Genomic DNA, 22,932 nt, shown 5'->3' with positions numbered 1-22,932 from the left:
CTCATCTTATTACCGTAAAGTTTCCTGGTTTTTCAGTGCTCCCGATCCCACAGGACTTTGCACATATTAATTATACCTGTGAAGGATTCCTCCCTGTGGATGTTTGTGCTGTGCTGCACACACGGGCATGGGTGGTGGTGTGGAGAGGATCAGGGCATGGGCTACTCAGCATGGCCCCCTATTCCTTGCTGTCATCTTGCTGAATATGGGAACTGAAACAAACTTCATAGGGCTTAGAGAGATTGTTCCTCTGAACCAGTCGAATGGTTTTGTGTCTTTCTGTCTAAAGCTAAACATTTCTAGTCCATGTCAACACATATGGGCGGATGAGTAGAATTACCAAGGCATGCCTGTCTCTAAGAGCACACCTGTTTATTTTACACTCAAAACAGTCTTCTAATGACAAGACACGTAACTGACTGTGAGCTAAATCTAAACACAATGAAGACGTCTTTGGTAATTGTCAATATAAGGTATAACCTACCCAAATAATGAACCTATGTCTAGGATGCCAGCCGCAACCACTGCATAATTTTCTCATTCTCTTGCAAGCAGATAAGAACCGTGCATACACAAGCAGCATTTCTCACTGAAACGAGGCACAAACAATTACACGCCTACTTCTCCGTAACACATTCTTCACTGTTGTAAATCACTACGGCCAAGTAGAGAGACAGCAGAATTTAAATATGGAAAAGTCCTGCTTACGCAAAGTATTAATTGTATATGCTTGGAGAAGTCAGGCCACAAACCCCAGAATCCTTCCACGTGTTAAGAAGCAAACTAGATGTTACATGAGAGGTGTGTGCAGCCGTCTGACTTCTTTAAAAATGAACAAAAGCCTTAAGAGCCTTCAGTTAAAAATAGTAGAATGGGGAGGGGGGGGTACTTTATGGTCCAGGTACCTGTATGTACTATTCTTCTCCATGAGCAGAAGTGGGGGGAAATGAATGGAGAATAAAGGGTTACACAAAGTTCCCCTCCACCCCTCTTCCTATCGAACTGTCATCTCCTGATGGCTGCTTGTTGTTCACAAGAGCAGCAGCTGCCCAGCTGCCCTCGGTGTGTCTCCTGCGTACCATATCAGCTTGGCCCTAAAACACAAGAGGAACCCACCTCAAAGAGTTGCAAAGTGAGCACACTAGAAGACTGTAAAACCTTCTTTAAATCAGAAGCTGTATATAAGCTGGATTAAAAGAAAAAGAGCACTGGCAGTAGCAAGCATAGGCAAAGAAACCCCTTTTGCAACTTTTCTCTCCCAGTGTCATTTTGTGTTCCTATCTGAGCCGTGAAGATAAAGAGTCAACTGTGAAGCTCTGTGTGTGTGTTCTTCCCACTCCAGGGCACCTGCCCTGGCTAATTGTCTCCCTCTGGTACCGGCAGGCACTGCAGACCTGCCCCTGCTCAGCTGTCCCGGTCCCGTGATTCACCAGAGGCTGTGCCATTCCCTCCGAGGGCACGTCCTCCTCCAAATTACTACATTCTCCAAATTCCTCTTCCCTGACACCACCACGTGAACCAGTTGGACAGCTCTGTTAAAAATAACCTAGTGGGGCAACCTTCCAGCCAATCAGCAGCAGGCAGCATACCAGCCCAGGCGGAGCGCAACTCAAGTTACACCTGCTGTCTGGGGCAAGTGCGCAGCCTCCCCTGTGCCTGGCTCAGCTCCCTTCCTAGCCCAGCGGAGGAGAAAGAAATGCCCCTTGCCATACACGGACCAGACCCTTCTGCTCTCTCGCCTGCTCTCTCTCCCTCTCTGGCTCTTGCACACTGGCCACCGTTCAAGTGCTATAGGTTACCACAGGTCACAGCTCTCCCTCCTTCCCTTCAGCCGCTCTTCACAGCAGCTGGGAGATCAGCCCCTGTGTCAGTAACCGGCTCGCTCTCAGCCAAGCACGACCCATTTATCGTAGGCGTTCGGCTCGCCTCGTCAGTGTTCTAGGATTCCTGAGGCATCCTGCTTCCAGCACCTGCTCTGAAATGAAGCTCTCTTTGACCTTCCAGAAGCCCTTGCGCCCCTGCCCCCCCCCATCTCATCCACCCACCTACCCAAGGCTGGACAGCTACGAATGGAATGTCTCACCACCAAGTTCAATCTAGACCAAAAAATATATATACCCACAGCTGAAGAACACCATTTTGTTAGTCTAAGAGCACCACAAGCAATGGTGCTTTAGCAGTCTGCTGCTAGGCTTTTTGGTACAAAGCATGGCATATTCTTAACAAGCAGTTGGGGCCTTTTGCAGAAATAATTTCTAAGAACTGTCAGCCAAAACGCTCGGAAAGGCCAAGCCGCATTCACAGAACACCCTTCATGATTATCCTGAATGGCTACCCTACTTCCTCACAGAAAGGGTTTTACTAAGCGGCATTGCAGAAGGATACCCCAGACGCAAACTCTACTCTTTTATATATAATCTTTATTTACAAATTAAAAATTGCACATAATCAGATACGTTGTTCTGTTATGAAATAAAAAAACCACACAAAAAGAAAATAGAAAAGAAAAAGAAAAACAAGAAAAAGTAGAAGAGAGGAAAAAGATGGAAAAAAATAGGAAGAAAGTTTAACGAAACATCTTATCAACGACATACAGGTTTTTTTAGGAAATACAAACCATCATCGACATTATTTTAAACATACAATTCCAGTAAGCAGTCCTTTTATCTTCACCTTGTTGATTTCTCCTCACTACTCTTACTCTCTTATCTGCGCCTATTCTCTGGTTTTATTCCCTGATTTGTTTAATGACTTCCTTCTACCACTATGCGGTTCCTAATTTCTCATATCTTAAAATTTCTGTGTCCATTCTTGTTCTGCAGGAACCCATTCTCTTACCTCTGTGGAATTTAGTCCATGCTCAGCCAAGAGTAATCATTGTAAACATGCTTCTTCATGTAATTTTTAAAAACATCCCATTCTTTTTTAATTTAATTTTAAATTTTCTTTATGTCATTACGACCACCAAGATTCTTGTAGCAAAATATTGGAAGAGTAATGTAATACTGATAAAAGAAGAATGGTATTTAAAGCTATGTGAATACCTTGAACTAGCAAAACTAACAGAATCAATAAAGAATCATTCGTGGGGGGGGATAAAAAACCTCTACTGTTATTTAATGCAGAAAGTATTGTTGTAAACAAAATCTCACAATTCCTATCACAGTATGCACCTATGGTATGCATGTGCGCACGCACACTGGAAATGGGTGGGCTTGTTCATGTGAATACAGTTCATGTGAATATAGTGAATACAGTGGATATGCTCCACTCTAAGGAGGAGTACCTGCTCCTGCTCCTTCTTCAATGGAACTTCACCACTCAGACCCAGTTCACACAGCACTTTTTTTACTTCACGCAATCAACTTTCCTTGGGTTTGTGCTCACATAGGGAAATATTAACCCATGAACTGGGTGTTCTCTGAGACGGCCGGCAGCAATTCCCAAGATCTGAGGTGGCACTTTTCCCATGTCCGTTATCACTAGTACATGAACTACATTTATCCACATAACTGTCTGCCCAAGGAAGTTTTGAGACCAGGGAGCAGAGGCAGGGGTGGTGCTATTTTGTGCGAATAAGCCCTCATGTGTGAACAGGAACTAAAGTGCAATTTGTTGTTGTTGTTTAGTTGTGTTCGACTCTTCGTGACCCCATGGACCAGAGCCCGCCAGGCACTCCTGTCTTCCACTGCCTCCCACAGTTTGGTCAAACTCATGCTGGTAGCTTCGAGAACACTGTCCAACCATCTCGTCCTCTGTTGTCCCCTTCTCCTTGTGCCCTCAGTCTTTCCCAACATCAGGGTCTTTTCCAGGGAGTCTTCTCTTCACATGAGGTGGCCAAAGTATTGGAGCCCCAGCTTCAGGATCTGTCCTTCCAGTGAGCACTCAGGGCTGATTTCCTTCAGAATGGATAGGTTTGATCTTCTTGCAGTCCATGGGACTCTCAAGAGTCTCCTCCAGCACCATAATTCAAAAGCACCAATTCTTCGGCGATCAGCCTTCTTTGTGGTTCAGCTCTCACTTCCATACATCACTAAAAGTGCAATAAGGATTTATAAAACTGGAAGTTGCTACTTGCAAGAGCAGAAACTTGTAACTTCACAGCAGAAAAATTGAGTGCTGCTTTCTACGTTATTTAACCGTACTTCCATATTTATAAGCACACAAAAGCATCAGGCGAAAGATGGTCAAGAATGTGCATCTTTAGACTTCTGGGTTGGCGCCTCCGGTAATGGCGGAATTCCTCTGATCGGGAGGAATTTGCTTCGTGGAAATCCGGGTCTGGCCGCCACAAAAAATCACAGGCGGGTTAAGCCTGTGAACGTGGGATTCGGCTGGCACCTTTTGCGCCTCCCCTACTTGTGGGGAAACCCGGTTTCGGGGATCCGGAGCGACGCGGGGTGAGCGGCGCGGTGCTTCAAATTGATTGCTTTTTCCATGGAGCGAAGCTGCATAGCTGTTGCCGGAGAGCGCTGACTTTTTCCTGTGGACAATTTGATCTTAAAGCAACTACCCATGAGTATAGTGAAGAATTGGATTTTTAAACGTCTTAATTTGGCACCGAAACGGGGAGGTTCAAAACAGGAAGTCCGCCTTCCCCTTTTGTAAATAGACTGAAGCAAAGAGGCTGCAAGCTAAAGTCTTGGAAAGCCTACTGTGAGGGACTAAATTTCCATCAGTAAAAAATATTAAATCCCCCTTGGAAGCAGGAGAAGAGGGGGGAAGTTTTGGATTGTATATGCTTGCAGGAGAGAGTGAAGGAAGTTAAAATACCACCGCTCCGAACCTGGAAATGGGCTGCTAGTAAGACTGACGTCTTTTGGAATGCTCATTGACTGTGACTAGAACGCTCACTGACAGTTAGTTAAATAAGAGAAATACATTGTTTCCAATGTCTCCGTCTGCGTTTAAAAAGGAGTAAAAGTAACCGAAAATTGAAACTCACTTTCTTGTTTGAACTGTGTCTAAAAGGACTAATACAAATAGAAACTGTTTCCCTCTAGAGGAAGCTTTTGAAACTGTTACAAGAGCTGATCTGGGGGAATTTCCAGCTGCAAGATAAAAAGCTGTGAGACTCTGGGACTGACCTTGAATCGGTTAAGAATGTCGATAGAAGAGGCCTTAGCGGTCGCATTAAGTAAGATAAGTAACTCACTGGAACAGCTTAACAAGAAGGTGGATGTGGTAACTACCAAAATTGATAATTTGGGACAAAAAGTGAACATCAATACAGAAACTATTCAGAAATTGATACAGGAATCTACTTTGACATGGCAAACTGCGGAGAAGGCTAGGGAGAAAGTTGTTGCCGTTGAACCTAAAGTAACACAGTTGGAGAGAGAGAGAGTCCCAGCCTTACAGATGCAATTTGATGACCATATGTCGATGCCTTCTACGACTGAATTTAAAGAAAATCAGATTTTGAGGATTAGAGCCCTACTTGAACTGGAGAAGGAGAGTTTGATGGATTTCATCACGCAGGAATTTGCTGATTTTTGGGACCTGGACTTGGGTCAAGAAGAGATTAAAATTGTGAGGGCCTTCAGACTTGGAAGAGGAGGGAAAAAAGAGAAGAAAAAAATAAGAGACTGTTGGAACTACCAGAAGAACCTAGAAGAACAACAGTCAATAGTGGAAATTTTGAAAGACATCCCGAAATATCTTTTGGATTTTGGGTTTAACTACGGAGATTTGGTTGCCCTGTTGAGAAGGAACAAAATCATCTCTAGGTGGGAGTTTCCCCGAGATCTACTCTTCAGCCTCAAAGGAAGGAAAATAAAAATAAGATCAGTAGAAGACAAAGTAAAGCTCATGTATAAATACGAAGAAGACTTGCAGAAGGGACTTGGAAAAGAGTTAAGAGCATCGGACAGAAGATTACCAGGTTGATGAACTATATGGAATTGGCGGAAATGACTGGCAGAATCCGAGACCAGGGAGAAGAGATGGTAGAAGAAGATTGGAAAAAGTTTAAAGACTATTTATAGAAATATTGTAAAATTGACGAATGTTGGGAAAATGTTGGAATGAAGTTATATGGCTTTAGTAGAAATGTTATAAGGAATTAAGTATAGATAGATTATTAGAGTATTAGGGAAAAATAAGGTTAGAATATCTTAAGATAAATATAGGACAGAAAACAGAGAAAGATGGAAAGGAATTGCTGAAACAATTAACAGAAGTGGAATACAAAAAGGGAGGTGTGATAGGTCGTTGAAACAAGTAAATGAAAGATATGACATTGAAATTGTATGATGTGTGTTAAATTGTTTTTGTTTTGTTTTGTTTAGCTTATTGTGTTAGTGTTGTGTAATGTTTTTATATTGTATTGTATTGTCTTTTTTTCTTTTTTCTTTTTTCTTTCCTTTTTTGTAGTGTTTAAAAGTAATGAATATTATTTTTTTTTAAAAAAAGAATGTGCATCTTTATAGCATGTGGCCCAGTAGATATAGGTGAACGACATGCAACAGGCAAACTGCCAAAGCTGAATGCCTATATTTCCAGGTCATAAAGCTGCCCATCTTCAGCCATTTTACAATTGTTCCTTAAAATGCAAGCAGCGAAAAACTAACATATAAAGCAACCATTGGCCACAACACTATAAAAATCAGGACTAAAAAGGTAAAGGGTAAAGGTACCCCTGCCCGTACGGGCCAGTCTTGACAGACTCTGGGGTTGTGCGCCCATCTCACTTAAGAGGCCAGGGGCCAGCGCTGTCCGGAGACACTTCCGGGTCACGTGGCCAGCGTGACAAAGCTGCTCTGGCCAGAGCCAGAGCCAGAGCCAGAGCCAGAGCCGCACACGGAAACGCCGTTTACCTTCCCGCTGGTAAGCGGTCCCTATTTATCTACTTGCACCCGGAGGTGCTTTCGAACTGCTAGGTTGGCAGGCGCTGGGACCGAGCAGCGGGAGCGCACCCCGCCGCAGGGATTCGAACCGCCGACCTTTCGATCGGCAAGCCCTAGGCGCTGAGGCTTTAACCCACAGCGCCACCTGCGTCCCCTAAAATCAGGACTAAGACTTTACAATAAGGCAAACAATTTTAACCATCCAGATTAACTTTTAATTCAATTATTCAATATAAATAAGCAGACAAAGGCAACAAGTAGTAGAGTAGACATGCAACTCTATTTTTACATTGTTGCCCACGACTGTTTGCAATGGTAAGCTGTCTTTGTTCCTGATAGGGACTGTCCTTCCAAATACCACAAGGCCAGCTCCGACTCATTCATTATGGACAGCAAGTGTCGCACACACAAAATGAAGTTTAGAACAAAGTCCTGTGAAGATGGAACTCACAAGACCCTCTCCAGCCTGTGCCCTGAACATATGGCGCTATCAGTGTTGCTACTTCACATTTTTTTACCTAGTCCACATGAGTTTGTTGCAAAGTCTACCAGGCAAAAGAGGAAAGCTGCAACATTCCAGGCCATAACAGATCTGTGGCAGAGCACTTGAGTGATTCAAGCTTTCTTCTAACCAAGTAAGGTTAAGGATGGGCACAAGTGGGGATCAGAGATCCAGTGGTCCTTTTCCAAACCAGCTTCTCCCATCAAGACAGGTCTTGGAACAAACTGGCTATTGGTATTGCAGCCAATTTAAAATAGAGACTTCCCTCTCCTCACTCACTTGAAAAGGTAAGTGCAGATGGCGTGTCCCCTTTCCTTCCAGTCATACTCTGGGAGAGAGGCCAACTAAAAAAACCAACAACCTCTATGCTGCTCTACTCTTATTGCACATGCAGTCAAGAAGAGATTTCTAGAGAGTGAAGAAAAGCAGAGGTGGGGTAAAGTGTAAAACAGGGTTAAAAAAAAAAAGACGGGGGGGGGGGGAGAGCAGCCAAATTTTAAAAAGGCAGAAGCAGAACAGGGCTGCTGTTTCTTTAAGCGATTGCCAGATGTCTCCAAGTGGCTGGAAAAACCAGTTTGTACACTTGGGCTTGATGAACAAAGGCCAAGCTCCCCAGCGGCACTCCAGCTATTCCTGGAGAAATCTAAAAAATGTGCCTCTTCAGAAACCTTCCACCCCTGCCTGTCAGAGAGACCCTGAGCCATGTTGGGGGCGCAAAAGGGGAGGGGAGGTGCAATGTGCCATCTCCCCTTTAGATAGGCTCCTGGTAAGAAGGCATGGGAAACAGTTATGGCAGGAGCACAAGTACTCAGCTACATTAAAAATATAAGTAAAGTGGATAAAACAGGGGTCATTAATTTGTCACCTGCAGGCACACATGTGCCACCAGGGTCTCCTCTCGCAGCTGAAAACAGGCTTGAAAGTAGCATTCTGTTGTAGCCAATATATTAGGTTGTGGAATGTGCTTGGTTGTGTCTTCAACAGTTTCTCTGGTTTGCAAAAGGGTCTACAAGTCCAAAAATGTTTTCAACCCCAGGGCTAAAATAACTACTCAGGCCAGATTTCAACATCAGGCGTATGCATTTAGTGCCAGGGCTCAGCACTAGAACATGTGAAGAATAACAAAACATGCCACTGAACACAACAAGTTCTCTCAAAATGGGTAACCACAACCTACTCACCTATGTTTAGGATTGGGCCAGGCTTTCCAGGATATGGATACCTGCAGCACTCCCATTTTTAATGGTGAACTACTAGGACTACTGGGATGTGGGTGGCGCTGTGGGTTAAACCACAGAGCCTAGGGCTTGCCAATCAGAAGGTCAGCGGTTTGAATCCCCGTGACGGGGTGAGCTCCTGTTGCTCGGTCCCTGCTCCTGCCAACCTAGCAGTTCGAAAGCACGTCAAAGTGCAAGTAGATAAATAGGTACCGCTCCGGCGGGAAGGTAAACGGTTCACCAGAAGCGGCTTAGTCATGCTAGCCACATGACCCAGAAGCTGTACGCCGGCTCCCTCGGCCAATAAAGCGAGATGAGCGCCGCAACCCCAGAGTCGGCCACGACTGGACCTAATGGTCAAGGGTCCCTTTACCTTTACCTTTACTAGGACTACTAAAGGCGACAACGTAACTTGAGGAAGACATCCCTTACCAATTCTAGCCAATCATTTTCAGCATCCATGCACTATGCTGAATATGTATATCTATTCTCCCAGCTACATGGGAACTGTTTATCCATGAGCATTTTGGACAATATGGAAACTGCACGACTCTGTCCATCTGCACCTTTGTGCATGGAACTGGGAAGCCTCTCTTCTTCCATGGTGCACATTCTGTAGGAAGGAGTCATGGTTGGAATCATGTCAATGTCAGAATCACAGAGTTGGAAGGGACCATGAGCCCAATCCTGCAGTGCAGCTCAAACCCATGACCCCTGAGGATAAGAGTCTCGTGCATTACCGATTGAGCTATCCACTAGTGTTATCACAGTCTTACAGGAGCTGCACACAGATAAAGCAGCTACTGCACGGCTGGGAGGCTAGTGTCCCAGGAGGAGAACAGCAGTTACACTTGGGGAGGCTCAAACAACGTTAACAAAAAAAAAAAAAAAAAAAGAGAAAGAGAGAGAGAGAGAGAGAGAGGACAAACAATTATGCACTTAAAACAACAGGCAATGTTCTCTTCCGATCCCTGACTCATTCAGCATGGTCATTAATCCAGTGTTTGTCAACAGGATGATCCATTCCTATGGAGATAGTGCTTTGAGGTCACAAACATAGAATTATGACATCACAGCAGGAGCTGGTGAGTAGGAAGCAGCAATACGTGTCTGTTTACAACATTTCACTCTGCAGCAACACGAAACAGTTTGGGTGAAACTGTGCCTGAACCCTACGATCGCCGATGCCACCACAACCTGAGGCACTGGCATAAGGGAAGATATTCAAGCCCTATCTGGCTATTCAATCTCCTCACATTTAAGCAAGACACAAGGGGCACACTGCCAAGCTTCACCCTGCAACATGACATCCCTAGACAGTTCAGAACCTTCCACAAGTTTGAGGGCAACTGCCTGAAACAAGGAGCCTCTTTTCTTCATGGAAGCACCCAGCACAATCACGACCAGAGATAGCATCCCACTTCAGATCCTCACCCTCAAACTTGTGGAAGGCTCTGAATTGGGACAAGTTAACACAGTGGAAGGGGCAGAGCTTGGCAGTCCACCCCTACCTCTCCTTCTGTGTTTACTTAAATGTGAGGAGACTGACAGAATTACTTAACTAAGCCAATTATGGTGGCAACATGGATTTATCACATTCAAACCAATCAGGAGTCAGGGACCTTCATTCTCACCCTCCCTCCTTTACTTTTTAACTGCTTTCTTAGGTGTGGTGGGCACAGAGTTCAGAAATGTATCATCTCAGTGGCAAAAGGACCAAAGCTGCCCTTTCTTCTTCACCTCCTCACCTTGCATAAAAGTATCTAAAGCAGCCTTTCTCAATCTGTGGGTCCCCAGATGTTGTTGAACTACAACTCCCATCACCCCTAGCTAGCAAGGCAGGAGCTCAGGGATGATGGGAGTTGTAGTCCAACAACATCTGGGGACCCACAGGTTGAGAACCGCCAATCTAGAGCAATACAGGATCTACAACCCATTCCTTTCATAAGCGAGAGAACTTATGTTGTGTAGTGTATGAGCCTTTTTGTCTTTGTTACCACCCCATTTCACAACAGCATCTGATAAGGCATAATCTCCTCTCCTCCCTCCCTCCCATTCCAGATGAAACCATTTTTACACTGAAGGCTGGTTCCAACAAGATGCCAGGGGCCAGCCTGAGAAAAATTCCTATTCATATGAGTGACCTACTCATCTGAATGACCTAACATTGGAGCTGTGATCTCGTGTGAGTCTGTAGCTCCTACGTAACACTGCTTACACAAGTAGAGCACTTCTGTTTTGGAGGCGGTGGCTGAAGATGGCTATTGGGTTTTTACTGGAGCCAACTGATGCAGGCTGGTTATCTCAAAGCTTGGCATAAAACCATAACAATTAAAATCTGCAACAGAATGTGTATACAAACTCAAAAACAGAAAAGGAATTGCAACGAATTAATATCTGACAACTGAGCCTTCTTCAGTTAATCGAGCTCTCATGCTACACAGGCACTGGGAACCTGTGGCCCTCCAGATGTTGCTAGACTCGAGTGCCCATCAACCCTAGCAAGCAAAGCTGATGGTCAGGGATGATGGGGTGTGTAGTCCAACAACATCTGGGGAGCCACAGGTTCCCCACCAATGCACTACAGTAAAATATCTCTAAGTATTTCTGATTGTTTATGGTAGTTTATTGTTGTAAGTCATTTTGGATGGGGATGGCCCAGGAAATCAGTCTAGAAATATTTTAAAATAAAGCAGTAAGTAAGCATACCCCGGGGGTAAGCTAAGGGTATGAATTTGTAACATCACCAACTTAATGAGGGCACATTAAATGCACAAAGAAGTCAACTGAAAGATGGGAGAGTTTGTTCCACTGGAATTCCAGCGTGTTTCTATAAATGCCTACTCAGGAGAGAGTATAGGATTGCAGCCCTAGCCTATCTGAGGTCATATTATGAGAAGCAAGAAAATCACAGGCGCAGACCCTGTTGTGACATTTAATAAAACCCCAATCCAAGGAAGGTGATAAACCTAAAAAAAGAGAATAGAGTGTTTTGCTTGCGAGAAGATACACCATCTTTCACACCCAACAGCAGGCATGTGGGATCCTCAAGCAGACGAAAATCAATCTCTCCTTTGACAGGAATGAGCTTACCAAACCAGTCAGTCAAGCCAGGCAGAGAAAAGAGTGGGAGGGAGAGGAGAGATGAGGCATAAGGGAGTGGGAGGGATATATAGACCTAGGGAAGTACAAAGGAGATGTGAGTCAACAATCTAGGGAAGAAGAGTTCAGCGCTACCCTGGAGTTCTTTATCCACTCCAAGACAGCCACCTCCACAAACACTTCATCTCCCCTCTCTCAGGATGGTCTTTGGGTAGTCCATCTCCTTTATTACCATCCAAAGCGATCAGGGAGATAAAACACAGCAGGGACCAAGTCAGGCAAACGGACTGGAAAGCAACCTCCTGAAGTGCCAGAAGCAAAACACACTTTTAGCATCTAAGGCCTGTGTGTCAGAGGTACATATTTTAAACCTAAGAATGTTTATAAGAAGCAAATTCCTACTCCCCCACCTGGATCTCCCTAGCCAACAGCTGAAGGGATTTGGTATGTGCCTGCAAAACAAAACATGGTGGCTATTACACCATAATATTTTAGGCTGTACATAGATGATAAATAAATAAGGAAGACATCCTCAATCAAATCCTCAGATACAGAAGGCAATGTGGTATAGCGGTTTTAGCTCTCGTTGCTCGGTCTCTGCTCCTGCCAACCTAGCAGTTCGAAGGCACATCAAAGTGCAAGTAGATAAATAGGTACCGCTCCGGCGGGAAGGTAAACAGCATTTCCATTGCTCTGGTTCACCAGAAGCGGCTTAGTCATGCTGGCCACATGACCCGGAAGCTGTACCCCTCAGCCAATAAAACGAGATGAGCGCCGCAACCCCAGAGTCGGTCACGACTGGACCTAATGGTCAGAGGTCCCTTTACCTTTTTAGGACTTCTGAGACCCAGATACTAATCCCGATTCAGTCACGAATCTCACCTTGGACTAGTCACTCTCTCTCAACCTTAACCTACCTCTCGAGATATTTGTAAGTAAAAATGGGGAGGGAAAAGATGAAAATCACGCTGAACGACTGCAAGGAAAGGTGGGATAACTGTGAATAAATAAATATCCAAAGCTGCGGCCATCTGAATGGACAACGTGCAATGAATGGGTGTCCTGCATGGAATCTGGTTTAAGCCACATGAACAGAGAAGCATGACACGGTCTCACTCACCATACATTTTGCCCTCGTCCGAGAGAATAATCTTCCGCCGGCCACATGGCGGGTATATTGCCAGCGCCTCCTGGAAGCTCTGTTCAATGTCTGGACTCCACACTCCTTCGGCATCATTGTCCAGGCTCTTGTCCATCCCCTCCTGTCCATCTTCTCGCCCCTCCCCGGGGCTGCCGCTGGCGTTCCAGCTGTTGGACGCTATTGTGATGGCTGCTCTGGGCTCTGACCCTGAGCCCCAAACGGCAACTCAGCAACCTAAGGGCAAGAAAAGTTTGCTGATTAATCAACCACACCTGCGGACTCCTAGTTCTCCTTTATAATTCTAGACTACACAACTGTACTCTTTCAATCAAAAGTAAATGGAAAAGTGTGAACAGTCAGTCTTTTCTTTCTCTCTTTTGTTGGGGGCTTGATCATCCTTCAAAAGCATTATAAACATGAATCTTTTGAACACACACAGAGAGAGATTGGCTCTGGAAATCAATATGGCCAAGTGTGGGTTTTTTTAGTGTTTGACATACAACTGGTTTTCTACATATACATGTTTCACATCTCTCTGTGTTGATGTTCTCCAAGCCACAGAACATACAATCCAAAGCCCATTGGTTCATTCAAGGCTACCATTATTGCAGCCACACTGTGATAGTCTTACAATAATCTGAACATTTGACTAAGGAAACGAAGAGACACTGGGTGATATTCAGTGATGTGTATCCATTTACACACTGGGACTTGTGGCTTCTTTTCTCACTTCCCCAGCCCCAAAAATCTGTTTCGGAGGGTCCCCTAACCTTCTGAAGCAGATTTGGGGAGAGAGATGGAAGAAAAAGAAAGAGAAGCCATTGCATGAGAGGACAGCTGCCTGTGCTATATTAGGTGTCACCCATCTTCTCTCTCTCTCTCTCTCTCTCTCTCTCTCTCTCTCTCACTCACACACACACACACACACACACACACAAAATCTCTAACAAGTTACTTGAGCTGAAGCAGGGATTAATTAAACAGCCTCACTTAGTATAAGGGAGAGTCAGATAACCCCCCATGGCACACAACACAACATTTTTTAAATGATTGTTTCTTTGAACCCCATCGCACACAGCATAATACCATTTTCTTATTATTTATTTGACTTATTAGTCTCTCACTACAAGATAGTCTCTGAGCGACTGACCAAAAGATTAAGAGCCAAAAGCATAACATAAAATCAGAAAACAATGCATTACAATAAAAACTATTACAGTAACCCACAAAACAACACGACAGAAAACTTTAGAAGCAAATTAATAATAATAATAATAATAATAATAATAATAATAATAATAATAATAAATGTTCAAATACAGCCACACTAAAACATGTGCTTTTTCTCAATTTCAATCAGGTTTTTCCACAAGTGTCTTTTTAAAAAGTAACTGACCATAATACTGGATCATAGATATTAAATACTGATTTGAATGCTGAATCATAAGCATCTATCAAACACAGTGGCTTGTATAATAAGAAATACTTTAAGAATGAGGCTGGTGGGAGGGGATTTTCCTGCCCTCACCCTGCAGTCCCCTGAGTTTCCTGAAAAGGATCCTGAGAGCCAGAGGACCCTCCAGAATGGGGTGGGATCAGCAGGAAGGAATAAGTGCTCCAGTTTCAGAGCGCTGTAGACAAAAAGTGTCTGCACTCAGTTTGAGGTGATTTGCACCTCATACCACAGTCTTTCCCAATCAGAAAAAGTGGGGGTAATCAGGAAAGCCCCTGTCTATTACTACTTCTGAGAAACCAGGCCATTTTGGTAAAAACAACTTTGTCATGAAAAAAACCATGAAGAAAAAAAGATCTCATTTCTGAGGTTAAGCATTATAAAAAAGACACATTACCACATATTGTATTTATTATTGCTGGCTTCCTACTGGACCCGGGACTAAAAAATAATCACAGGCACCAGGAACCAGGATCTGCCATCCTGCATCATGATCTTGTACTTCTGCTTTATGTAGAAGATCTCTAATTCTCTAATGAATATTGATGACTCTACCTACCAAACATAGAAATTTACTTTCCATTTCATGGAGAGACACTAATGCATGGGTAGGCAAACTAAGGCAAACTAAGGCCCGGGGGCCGGATCCGGCCCAATCGCCTTCTAAATCTGGCCTGCGGACGGTCCGGGAATCAGCGTGTTTTTATATGAGTAGAATGTGTCCTTTTATTTAAAATGCATCTCAGGGTTATTTGTGGGGCCTGCCTGGTGTTTTTACATGAGTAGAATGTGTGCTTTTATTTAAAATGCATCTCTGGGTTATTTGTAGGGCATAGGAATTTGTTCTTCCCCGCCCCCTCAAAAAATATAGTCCGGCCCCCACAAGGTCTGAGGGACAGTGGACCGGCCCCCTGCTGAAAAAGTTTGCTGACTTCTGCACTAATGTGTGCAATTACCAGCCCTTACCTTTGGTAAGACTTATGGTCTGATGCTATGCAAGTTGACTTTAAAAGTAAATTCCACTTCCAGTGGGAACTTACTTCCAAGCAAATGTTCACAGGGTTGCAGTCTTAATCTTGCTTGAGTATCAGAGAACATAATCTCACTCAGTATCAGAGAGAAATAAACAGAAACCAGTCTCTTGCTTCTAAGCAGATATAATTCCACAGTGCATGTAGGCTGCATGACCGCAAATTTCTTGTTATGTTCTTAAGTTGTATGAAGATTCGTTTTAATTGCAAACCAACATGTTTTAATCATTCTAGCACTTAGTATGCAGGAATCAGTGTTAGAAACTGAGATATGAAAGCTAAGAGCTAAATGGCACCTTAAACCTAGGTTATGGGCGCAACAACGGAATGTCTAGGCACACTTTTTTTATAACAAGAATACAAAGCTGAAAATGAATGAACTGCAGCTAAAATATTATGCTCATTTTTCACATGCTCTAGTCCTTCCCCTGCCCACCCCCTAATATTCTTAAGAGGGTATCTTCTCCAGTCTTCAGAGAGTAGCTGGAAGTGGAGAGGCAGAAAAGGTCCTCCTTTCCTTCTACTCTGCAGTTTTAATCTGAAATCTTAGGCGTGGTGCTGCGCCGAGCTCAGAAACTGATCACGGTAATGAAATTCCCTATCGCAAAATGCACCTAGAACAATGGGAGTTTTGAACCCTGGCAGGAACCCCTGAATTCCAAACTGAAACTTGACTTACAGCACAATCCTCACCAAGTCTACTTAGAAGTAAGTCCTGCCGAATTCCATGGGGCTTACTCCCAGCTAAGTGCGGACAGGGTTGTAGACTTAATGGTTTAAAGCTGGCCCTTCGCTTGGCTTTTCCTCCCCTTATTTTCCAGGATACAATGATCTGGCATCTCGGGGAAAGAGGAGTAAACACAGATACAGACACACACAGCCTTTGGGACTCATTACTCAGAGGTGCTCTCAATGGCCCAAGTCTTCAGAAACATCTTTGGGAGATGTGTGCTGGGCGCAGACTCCCATCCCCAGCCAGGCTGTGTCAGTGGGCCTTGAAATAGTGCCTGCCACTTCCACTCCCACTCCCCTTTGCTCCCCCAGAGCAGCTAAGTGTTTTGCAACAACATGCTCTGCGGCAGCCCCACCAGCTGCTCCTGGGGGAGCTGAGAACAGAGAGGTGTCTCCTTTGGCTAGAGAGCTTCCCGGACAGAGCACAACAAAGGTCTCCAGTACAGACATCTCCTTTTTAAGAAACTGCCGACAACGAGCTTGGCTCAAGTGTTTGGTGGTGATTCCGTCCCTCCACGCACACACACACTCCCCAAGCAACTTCTTTCCTGCGGCTCCAAGCTCTGTGATGTCACCCAGTCTCTCCCTTGCTCCCCCTCCCCTTCCAGCCCACCCCACCCCTTCTTTGGGAACAGTGTAGCCAAATAAGGAGATCAGAACTGGAGCAGCTAGCCAAAGGGAAAAGGGGGAGGGATGGAGGGGAGGCTTGCTGTCCGCACACGGCTCCCAACACACTCTTATTCATAGTCAGTCCGTCTCTCTCGCTCCCTCTCATACATACACAGAACTGCGAGGGGTGCCCAGGGATCAGTCTGCCAGCGAACATTCAGGAGGGCACAGGATATGCCAGAAAAGTTCAAGAGCAGGCAAAACATGTGTTCGCAGAAGACGCTGTGGGTACATTAAAGGAAGGCAGCTCTCAAGCAATCTGGGACACAAGCTTCGGTCACCAAGTTGGTTTTGCAGAACACCAGACAGTTTGTTCCATCTCAACAAAAACCACACACACACACACACGGGCCTCCCTACACAAGTCCCAGACACAAGTGCAGCCAAGTCTCAACGTCCTATTGCTACTCATAAGATGAGTAGCACAGGGTCCAGATTTTGAGTCCTCTCCAAGACATCCTTAGCATGCCTACAACTCCTTGAATTGCTCTCACTCTCTCTTTGAATAAAATCACCACCACTGCCTTGGCGGCAGTGGCAGGGGTGGGGGTGTGGGGAGTGTGATTGAGCAAACAGGCAATGGTGGTAACAGCTGCTCCACTGACTTGCTCCTGTGTTGGGCCCTTTGCTGGGATGTGGGCCTTAGCAGCTGCCCCAGCAGTGCCAACCAATATGACTGGCTCTGCTTACAATCCCCCTGCCCCACAAGTTTTCTCTAAAGTGTCTACAACAGGAACTGCTGGGAAGAAAGAAATTCTCAGGCAATCGTTGACATCCGAGGTGAAGCTCCCTCTCAGGAGAAAAGTGTATACCTGGCATTGTTTGGATGGCTTTTCAATCCAAGTAACCTGCCCCCAAATGAACAGCTGTGTCACCATTCTAAAATACAGGCCAAATGTGCACATGAAAATAAGCCAGGCTTTCCGGCTTGTTGGGCATGGGCAGCGTGGTTTATTTCTTCCACCAGCGCTGGGAAAGGAGCGACGCAGGAGTGATCAGGCAGCATGCACAATAACACGATCAGCCAGAAATTTGACTTGTTGTGCTGTGTGAATGTAGACAGGAAAAAGGTTGGCAAACACGTCTGCATTAGGAAAAAGTAATGCATAAAAGATCTTCAACAGCAGCCCCCTCTCACATGCCATTACAAAGGTGATTGGGAATGTAAGTGTGATGGGCCAAAATTTAGAAAGCTATAGTAATTGCCTTTCACTCCCCCCAAAAACCCCTCTACCAGCACCTAGTTATCTGCCCTGAATAAACAGCGATTCCCTCACCCCAAAAACACTCAACAGGCATCTTGGAGGTCAGTTTTACAATGATTTGTTATGATTCGCACAAGGAACTTTGAAGGGATCCTACACAGAAAACGGGACCACTTTTTACACAAACAACCTCTCCAACAACCACACCAACTTGGTATGGGCCCTAATCAGAATAGTAAAATGAGTTTTGTGCTTGTAGGTGTACTTGAAGCCAGGGAGAGGGTAGGAGAGGGTCTGTTCTGAAGGCAAAGAATCCTAGCCTTGGGGGGAAAAAGAAGAAAGATTAAGATGCCTATTCCCCCCTCATTAGATATGCTAAGGATTGCCCCCTCAGTATTAAAGGACTTTGGGGGTGAGGCAAAATAGAAAAAGCAGTGGGGAATGCTCTGGGGTACTGCCCTATCAAGGGACATTTCATGCAAAGTTGTCACCAAATTCACAAAATCTCAAAGCCACTACCTTTCCTGGCTCCCATACACTCATTATCCTTCCATTTAAATTTAGACACACATTTATTGCATATTCTGGGCATGCTGACTGGCGACTTTCAATATAAAACTACACTGCTACTGCTATGTCCAGGCAGAATAACCATAGGAAAAAAATATCAGTTTACTAGTGTTAGTCCGTTTTTTTTTACCTTCTTGCCGGAGCGGTACCTATTTATCTACTTGCACTCTGACGTGCTTTCGAACTGCTAGGTGGGCAGGAGCTGGGACCGAGCAACGGGAGCTCACCCCGTTGTGGGGATTCGAACCGCCGACCTTCTGATCGGCAAGTCCTAGGCTCTGTGTTTTAACCCACAGCGCCACCCGTGTCCCACAAACAGTCCTGGTGCAATATTCATAGGTCTGCCTCTGGGTAGACCTATCCAAATCATGGGTGTGTGTTCTGAGCATGCTCAGAGCTGTTTCCTTGGAGTCCACCCCTTCTCATTGTTTTTTGGCATGTTCTGGAAATCAGAGAAACAGCAGGGTGCATTTCCTATTTTGTAAAGTGTTTTTGTTTGTTTGTTCAATATTTTTTGTGACAGAGAGAGACAGAGTGAATGCAAGAATAGACATTGGTCCATTGGTCTATTTTTGTAATAAATTTTTATTTATTTTTTACTTAAATTGTTTTGCATTTATCCTTGTGAACAGGGGAATTGCGGGGACAATTTGCTGATGGCTTGTGTATGTGTTGCAAAGTGCTCTGTATTAACCAGTGACCTGCATTCATTCATGAGACGCTGCAGCAGCAGCTGGGTGAGGCAGGACATGCTGATCTGAGCCATGTGCCATTTCAGAGTATTTTTCATACTACAGTGGTACCCTGGGTTAAGTACTTAATTCGTTCTGGAGGTCCGTACTTAACCTGAAACTGTTCTTAACCTGAAGCACCACTTTAGCTAATGGGGCCTCCCGCTGCCGGAGCACGATTTCTGTTCTCAACCTGAAGCAAAGTTCTTAACCTGAAGCACTATTTCTGGGTTAGCGGAGTCTGTAACCTGAAGCGTATGTAACCTGAAGCGTATGTAACCTGAGGTACCACTGTATTTCAAGAAAAGGGGGGGGTGTGCGTGCACACGCCCACCCACCCCCTACTCTACGCTGTATATGCAGATATCTGCTTCCAATAAGCCACTCCCCTAGCTTAAGTTCGGAAATCTTGAATGCTGAAAGGAGGAAAATGCTGCTTTTGGAAACACCAGACAAACTCTCTTACACAAGAGAAGCTAAATGGTTGTACTCAGGAACTTGGTTGGAGGAAGGGCACTGAACTTTCCTCCTGCCTCTGGAAATTCCTTGGTTTGGGGGGTGGCATTGCCCCACTCAAAAACATTGTGATTGCAGCCAGTTAGGTTGTAGCAAGATACCATAAAACCAGTGCAATTTCATCTGCATAGTCCTACTCTGATTATAAACCTCTCTGTGTGTGTATATTCTATCTACTTCTCCCATTGCTCAAGTGAAAAACACAGAAACACAAAGACAATACAGCTCATCTGGAAAATCTTACTTTTAAATTACTTTTCATAACAGGGCGTGAAAACCGTACACTTTAGATACGAAGCTTTAACAGCATCAGAATACTGAAAAGGAAATTTAGGATTGCTACGAGTATGGGAAGGGCTTTTCCAGAAACTTTGCTTAATTGATGGAATCTGAACATTGAAACTACACAAACAAGCAAGGCCTGTGGGCAGTTAGCTGTGAGAGGTAGTTTGGCAAGATTGACTGAGAGGAGTTGGAGCAGCAGCAACAGCCCCGTGGAATGTCTTCCAAATAATTTTCATTAATGTAAAACAAAATCTTTGTTTTCAAGTTCCTAGAGCACTTGAATACAACACCAACTGCAACAGCAGCTGCCACAGTACTATCTATGAGGGAAAAGACTTCATGATACCAATTGCAGAGACATAGACTTGGGGCCTGGTTAACCCACTTTCAAAGAGATTCCAATTAGGACTTTTTACAACAGCTTTGAAGTTTAAGCTCGAAAGAACACAGGTTAATCAGCATCAAATCATCATTATGCCACAATTATGTGTCACCACATGAACTACCTCCCCATCAGATGCAGGGGGAAATAACTCTCCCATGTTTAGAAGAAGGAACAGGAACACAACAAGGGTAGTGCAAGTATCAGAGGACATTATATATGAATCTACCATTATATATGAACCTACCTCTGTCACAAGAGCCAAGGGCCCTGCGGGACTTGACATCTTTCCGCAGGGCCTGCAAGACAGAGCTGTTCCACCTGGCCTTTGGTTTGGACTCAGTATGACCCTTATGTTTCCCTCCCTTGTGGTCTTGATTTATTGGCTACTTTTAAAATGAGGCTGCATTTTAAATTGCATTTTAACCTGTATTTTAAATTGGTCCCCCCCCATTATGTTTTTACTGTGATTTTATTGGTGTTAGCCACCCTGAGCCCAGCTCTGGCCGGGGAGGGCGGGGTATAAATAATAATAATAATAATAATAATAATAATAATAATAATAATAATAATTACCTTGCTCAGTCTACTGTCTATTTGAACTGGCAGCTGTTCTCCAAGACCCCAAGCAGAAGAAGTGTCTCTTAGGCTTGCAACAAGAGATCCTTTTAACAGGAAATGCTTGGGAATGAACCTGGAACTTCTTAATGCAGTGCATAGTTAAACTATGGGACTCACCTCTCACAGAAGGCAATGGTGGCCACCAACTTAGGTAGCTTTGAAAGAGGATTAGGCAAATTCATGGAGGAGAAGGCTCTCAATGGCTACTAACCATGAAAACTATGCTCTGCCTCCACAGGCAGTGATGCTTCTGAATACCAGTTGCTGGAAAATACAGGAGGGGAGAGTGCTCTTGTGTTTGGGTCCTGCTTGAGGATTTCTCATGGGCGTCTGGTGGGCCACTATGAGGTCAAGATGCTGGCCTGGCCTGATCCAGCAGACTTCTGCCCTTAGACATCTCCATGCAGAGCATGTAGCGCAACCACTCAGCTATGTTTCTCACTCTTCCACAATTAAGGGGCTGGAAAAGAACAGCAGCGACACAATTTGGGACCAAGAGGGTTATGTGAAGCCTTCTGAAATCTACTTACAGCTTTTGCAGCAGCAGATACAAAAAAATAAGAAAAAAAAAATAAGCTGCAGATCCTGTAAAGCCTGGTTCTTGCTAGTCTAAACTTTCTATTTCCTGGAGGGTGGGTCCTAGCAAGCAAGCAAGTCAAGAATTAATCCAAAGCTCCACCCAAACCTTACAAAACAGCAACAAAAAACAGTACGGAAACTGACAGTGTTGGGTATGTTTTCCCCACAAGTGTTTTGTGCTGCCTGTTTTGAAATCAATGGAGAGCAGAAAGAACCCCCAAATGATTAGAATAGAGCAGGCTGACCAAACTTGGCCTTCCAGCTGTTTTTGAACTACAGTTCCCATCATCCCTGACCACTGGTCCTGTTAGCTAGGGATGATGGGAGTTGTAGTCCCAAAACAAACATCTGGAGGGCCATGCCATGGCCATGCCTGGAACAGAGTGTGGGGGAGGGCCATGCTGCCCCCACCCTTTCCATCATGTCCCCACTGCAAGAGCCACTGCACTCCACAAACTGGAGTGGAGAGCCTGCTGTCTTTGTGATGGTGTGGCGTTCTGTATCTCTCACACAGAGAGTATAGTGGGCTCTCTGATATAAATGTCGGACCTCCAGATGTATGGAGAGAACTAAAGCAGCAATGGGGATTAAATGGAGAGGATGGAACTGGCCAGCACATCCTTGCTCTCCTCCTCCTTGCCTGAGAAGAATGCCTGAATAGACATTCACCGCCTCACAGTCTTCTCTGAAGATCATGGGGATAGCCAGGGGGGGTAGCTCCCCCCCCCCAATCAATAAAAAATACATGAAAATACATAGCAAACTGAGATTCTTCCCCCCTAACAAAAGGTCTGCCCCCCACAACAAAAATCCTGGCTACGTCCATGCTGAAGACCAACACCCTTGCAACATTTTACTATTATGCCTCACTCTCTTAATAATTGTTTTGCACTTCCTTCATCAGGCTTATGGGGCTTTCCCTTTAATAACACTTAATTATTCAGTTACACCCATGTCCCATTGCCTGACATACATGGTGCAGCTTGCCTAAGGCAGAGGTCATCAGCATGGTGCCCACACATGCACAGATGGCTGCAGAGGCCGCCTCTGGGGCCCAGAGGGTCTCTCCCGCTGTCCGAAATCAGGCATGAAAGCAGGATTCTTTTGTAGCCAATAGAAAAGGCCTTGATGCATACAGTGTCTACAACAGTTTCTTCCATTTGCAAATGTGTCAATGGGCCCCAAAAGACTGGTGAGTGCTGGACAAAAGAGGTGGGACCCTGAGATGGAATTGTGTGAAGGTGTGAAGTACAGTTTATACTAAATGATATTAGATAAAAATTAGCAAAAAGTACCTAGGCTTTTGTTTATGATTAAACATTTACAATTAAAGAATAAGAAGCCTCTG

The 22,932-nt window shown here is 44.7% G+C and overlaps 1 protein-coding gene across 6 annotated transcripts in view; it reads right to left on the bottom strand.

The window, feature by feature from the left end:
* The window catches only part of TEAD3 (TEA domain transcription factor 3), a 93,152-nt gene that overhangs the window by 28,563 nt on the left and 41,657 nt on the right, over positions 1-22,932 (bottom strand). For all 6 annotated transcript variants that reach the window (XM_079982513.1, XM_079982514.1, XM_079982516.1 and 3 more), the window contains exon 2: positions 12,790-13,044. In XM_079982513.1, coding sequence (XP_079838639.1) covers positions 12,790-12,925 — 136 coding nt within the window. In that variant the 5' untranslated portion in view covers positions 12,926-13,044. The remainder of the gene's footprint in view (positions 1-12,789; positions 13,045-22,932) is intronic.

This window comes from Podarcis cretensis (genome assembly GCF_951804945.1).
Source record: "Podarcis cretensis genome assembly, chromosome: 6".
Classification (NCBI taxonomy): domain Eukaryota; kingdom Metazoa; phylum Chordata; class Lepidosauria; order Squamata; family Lacertidae; genus Podarcis; species Podarcis cretensis.
The sequence above is the reverse complement of the archived record's forward strand: the minus strand, read 5'-3'. Positions and strand labels throughout refer to the sequence as shown.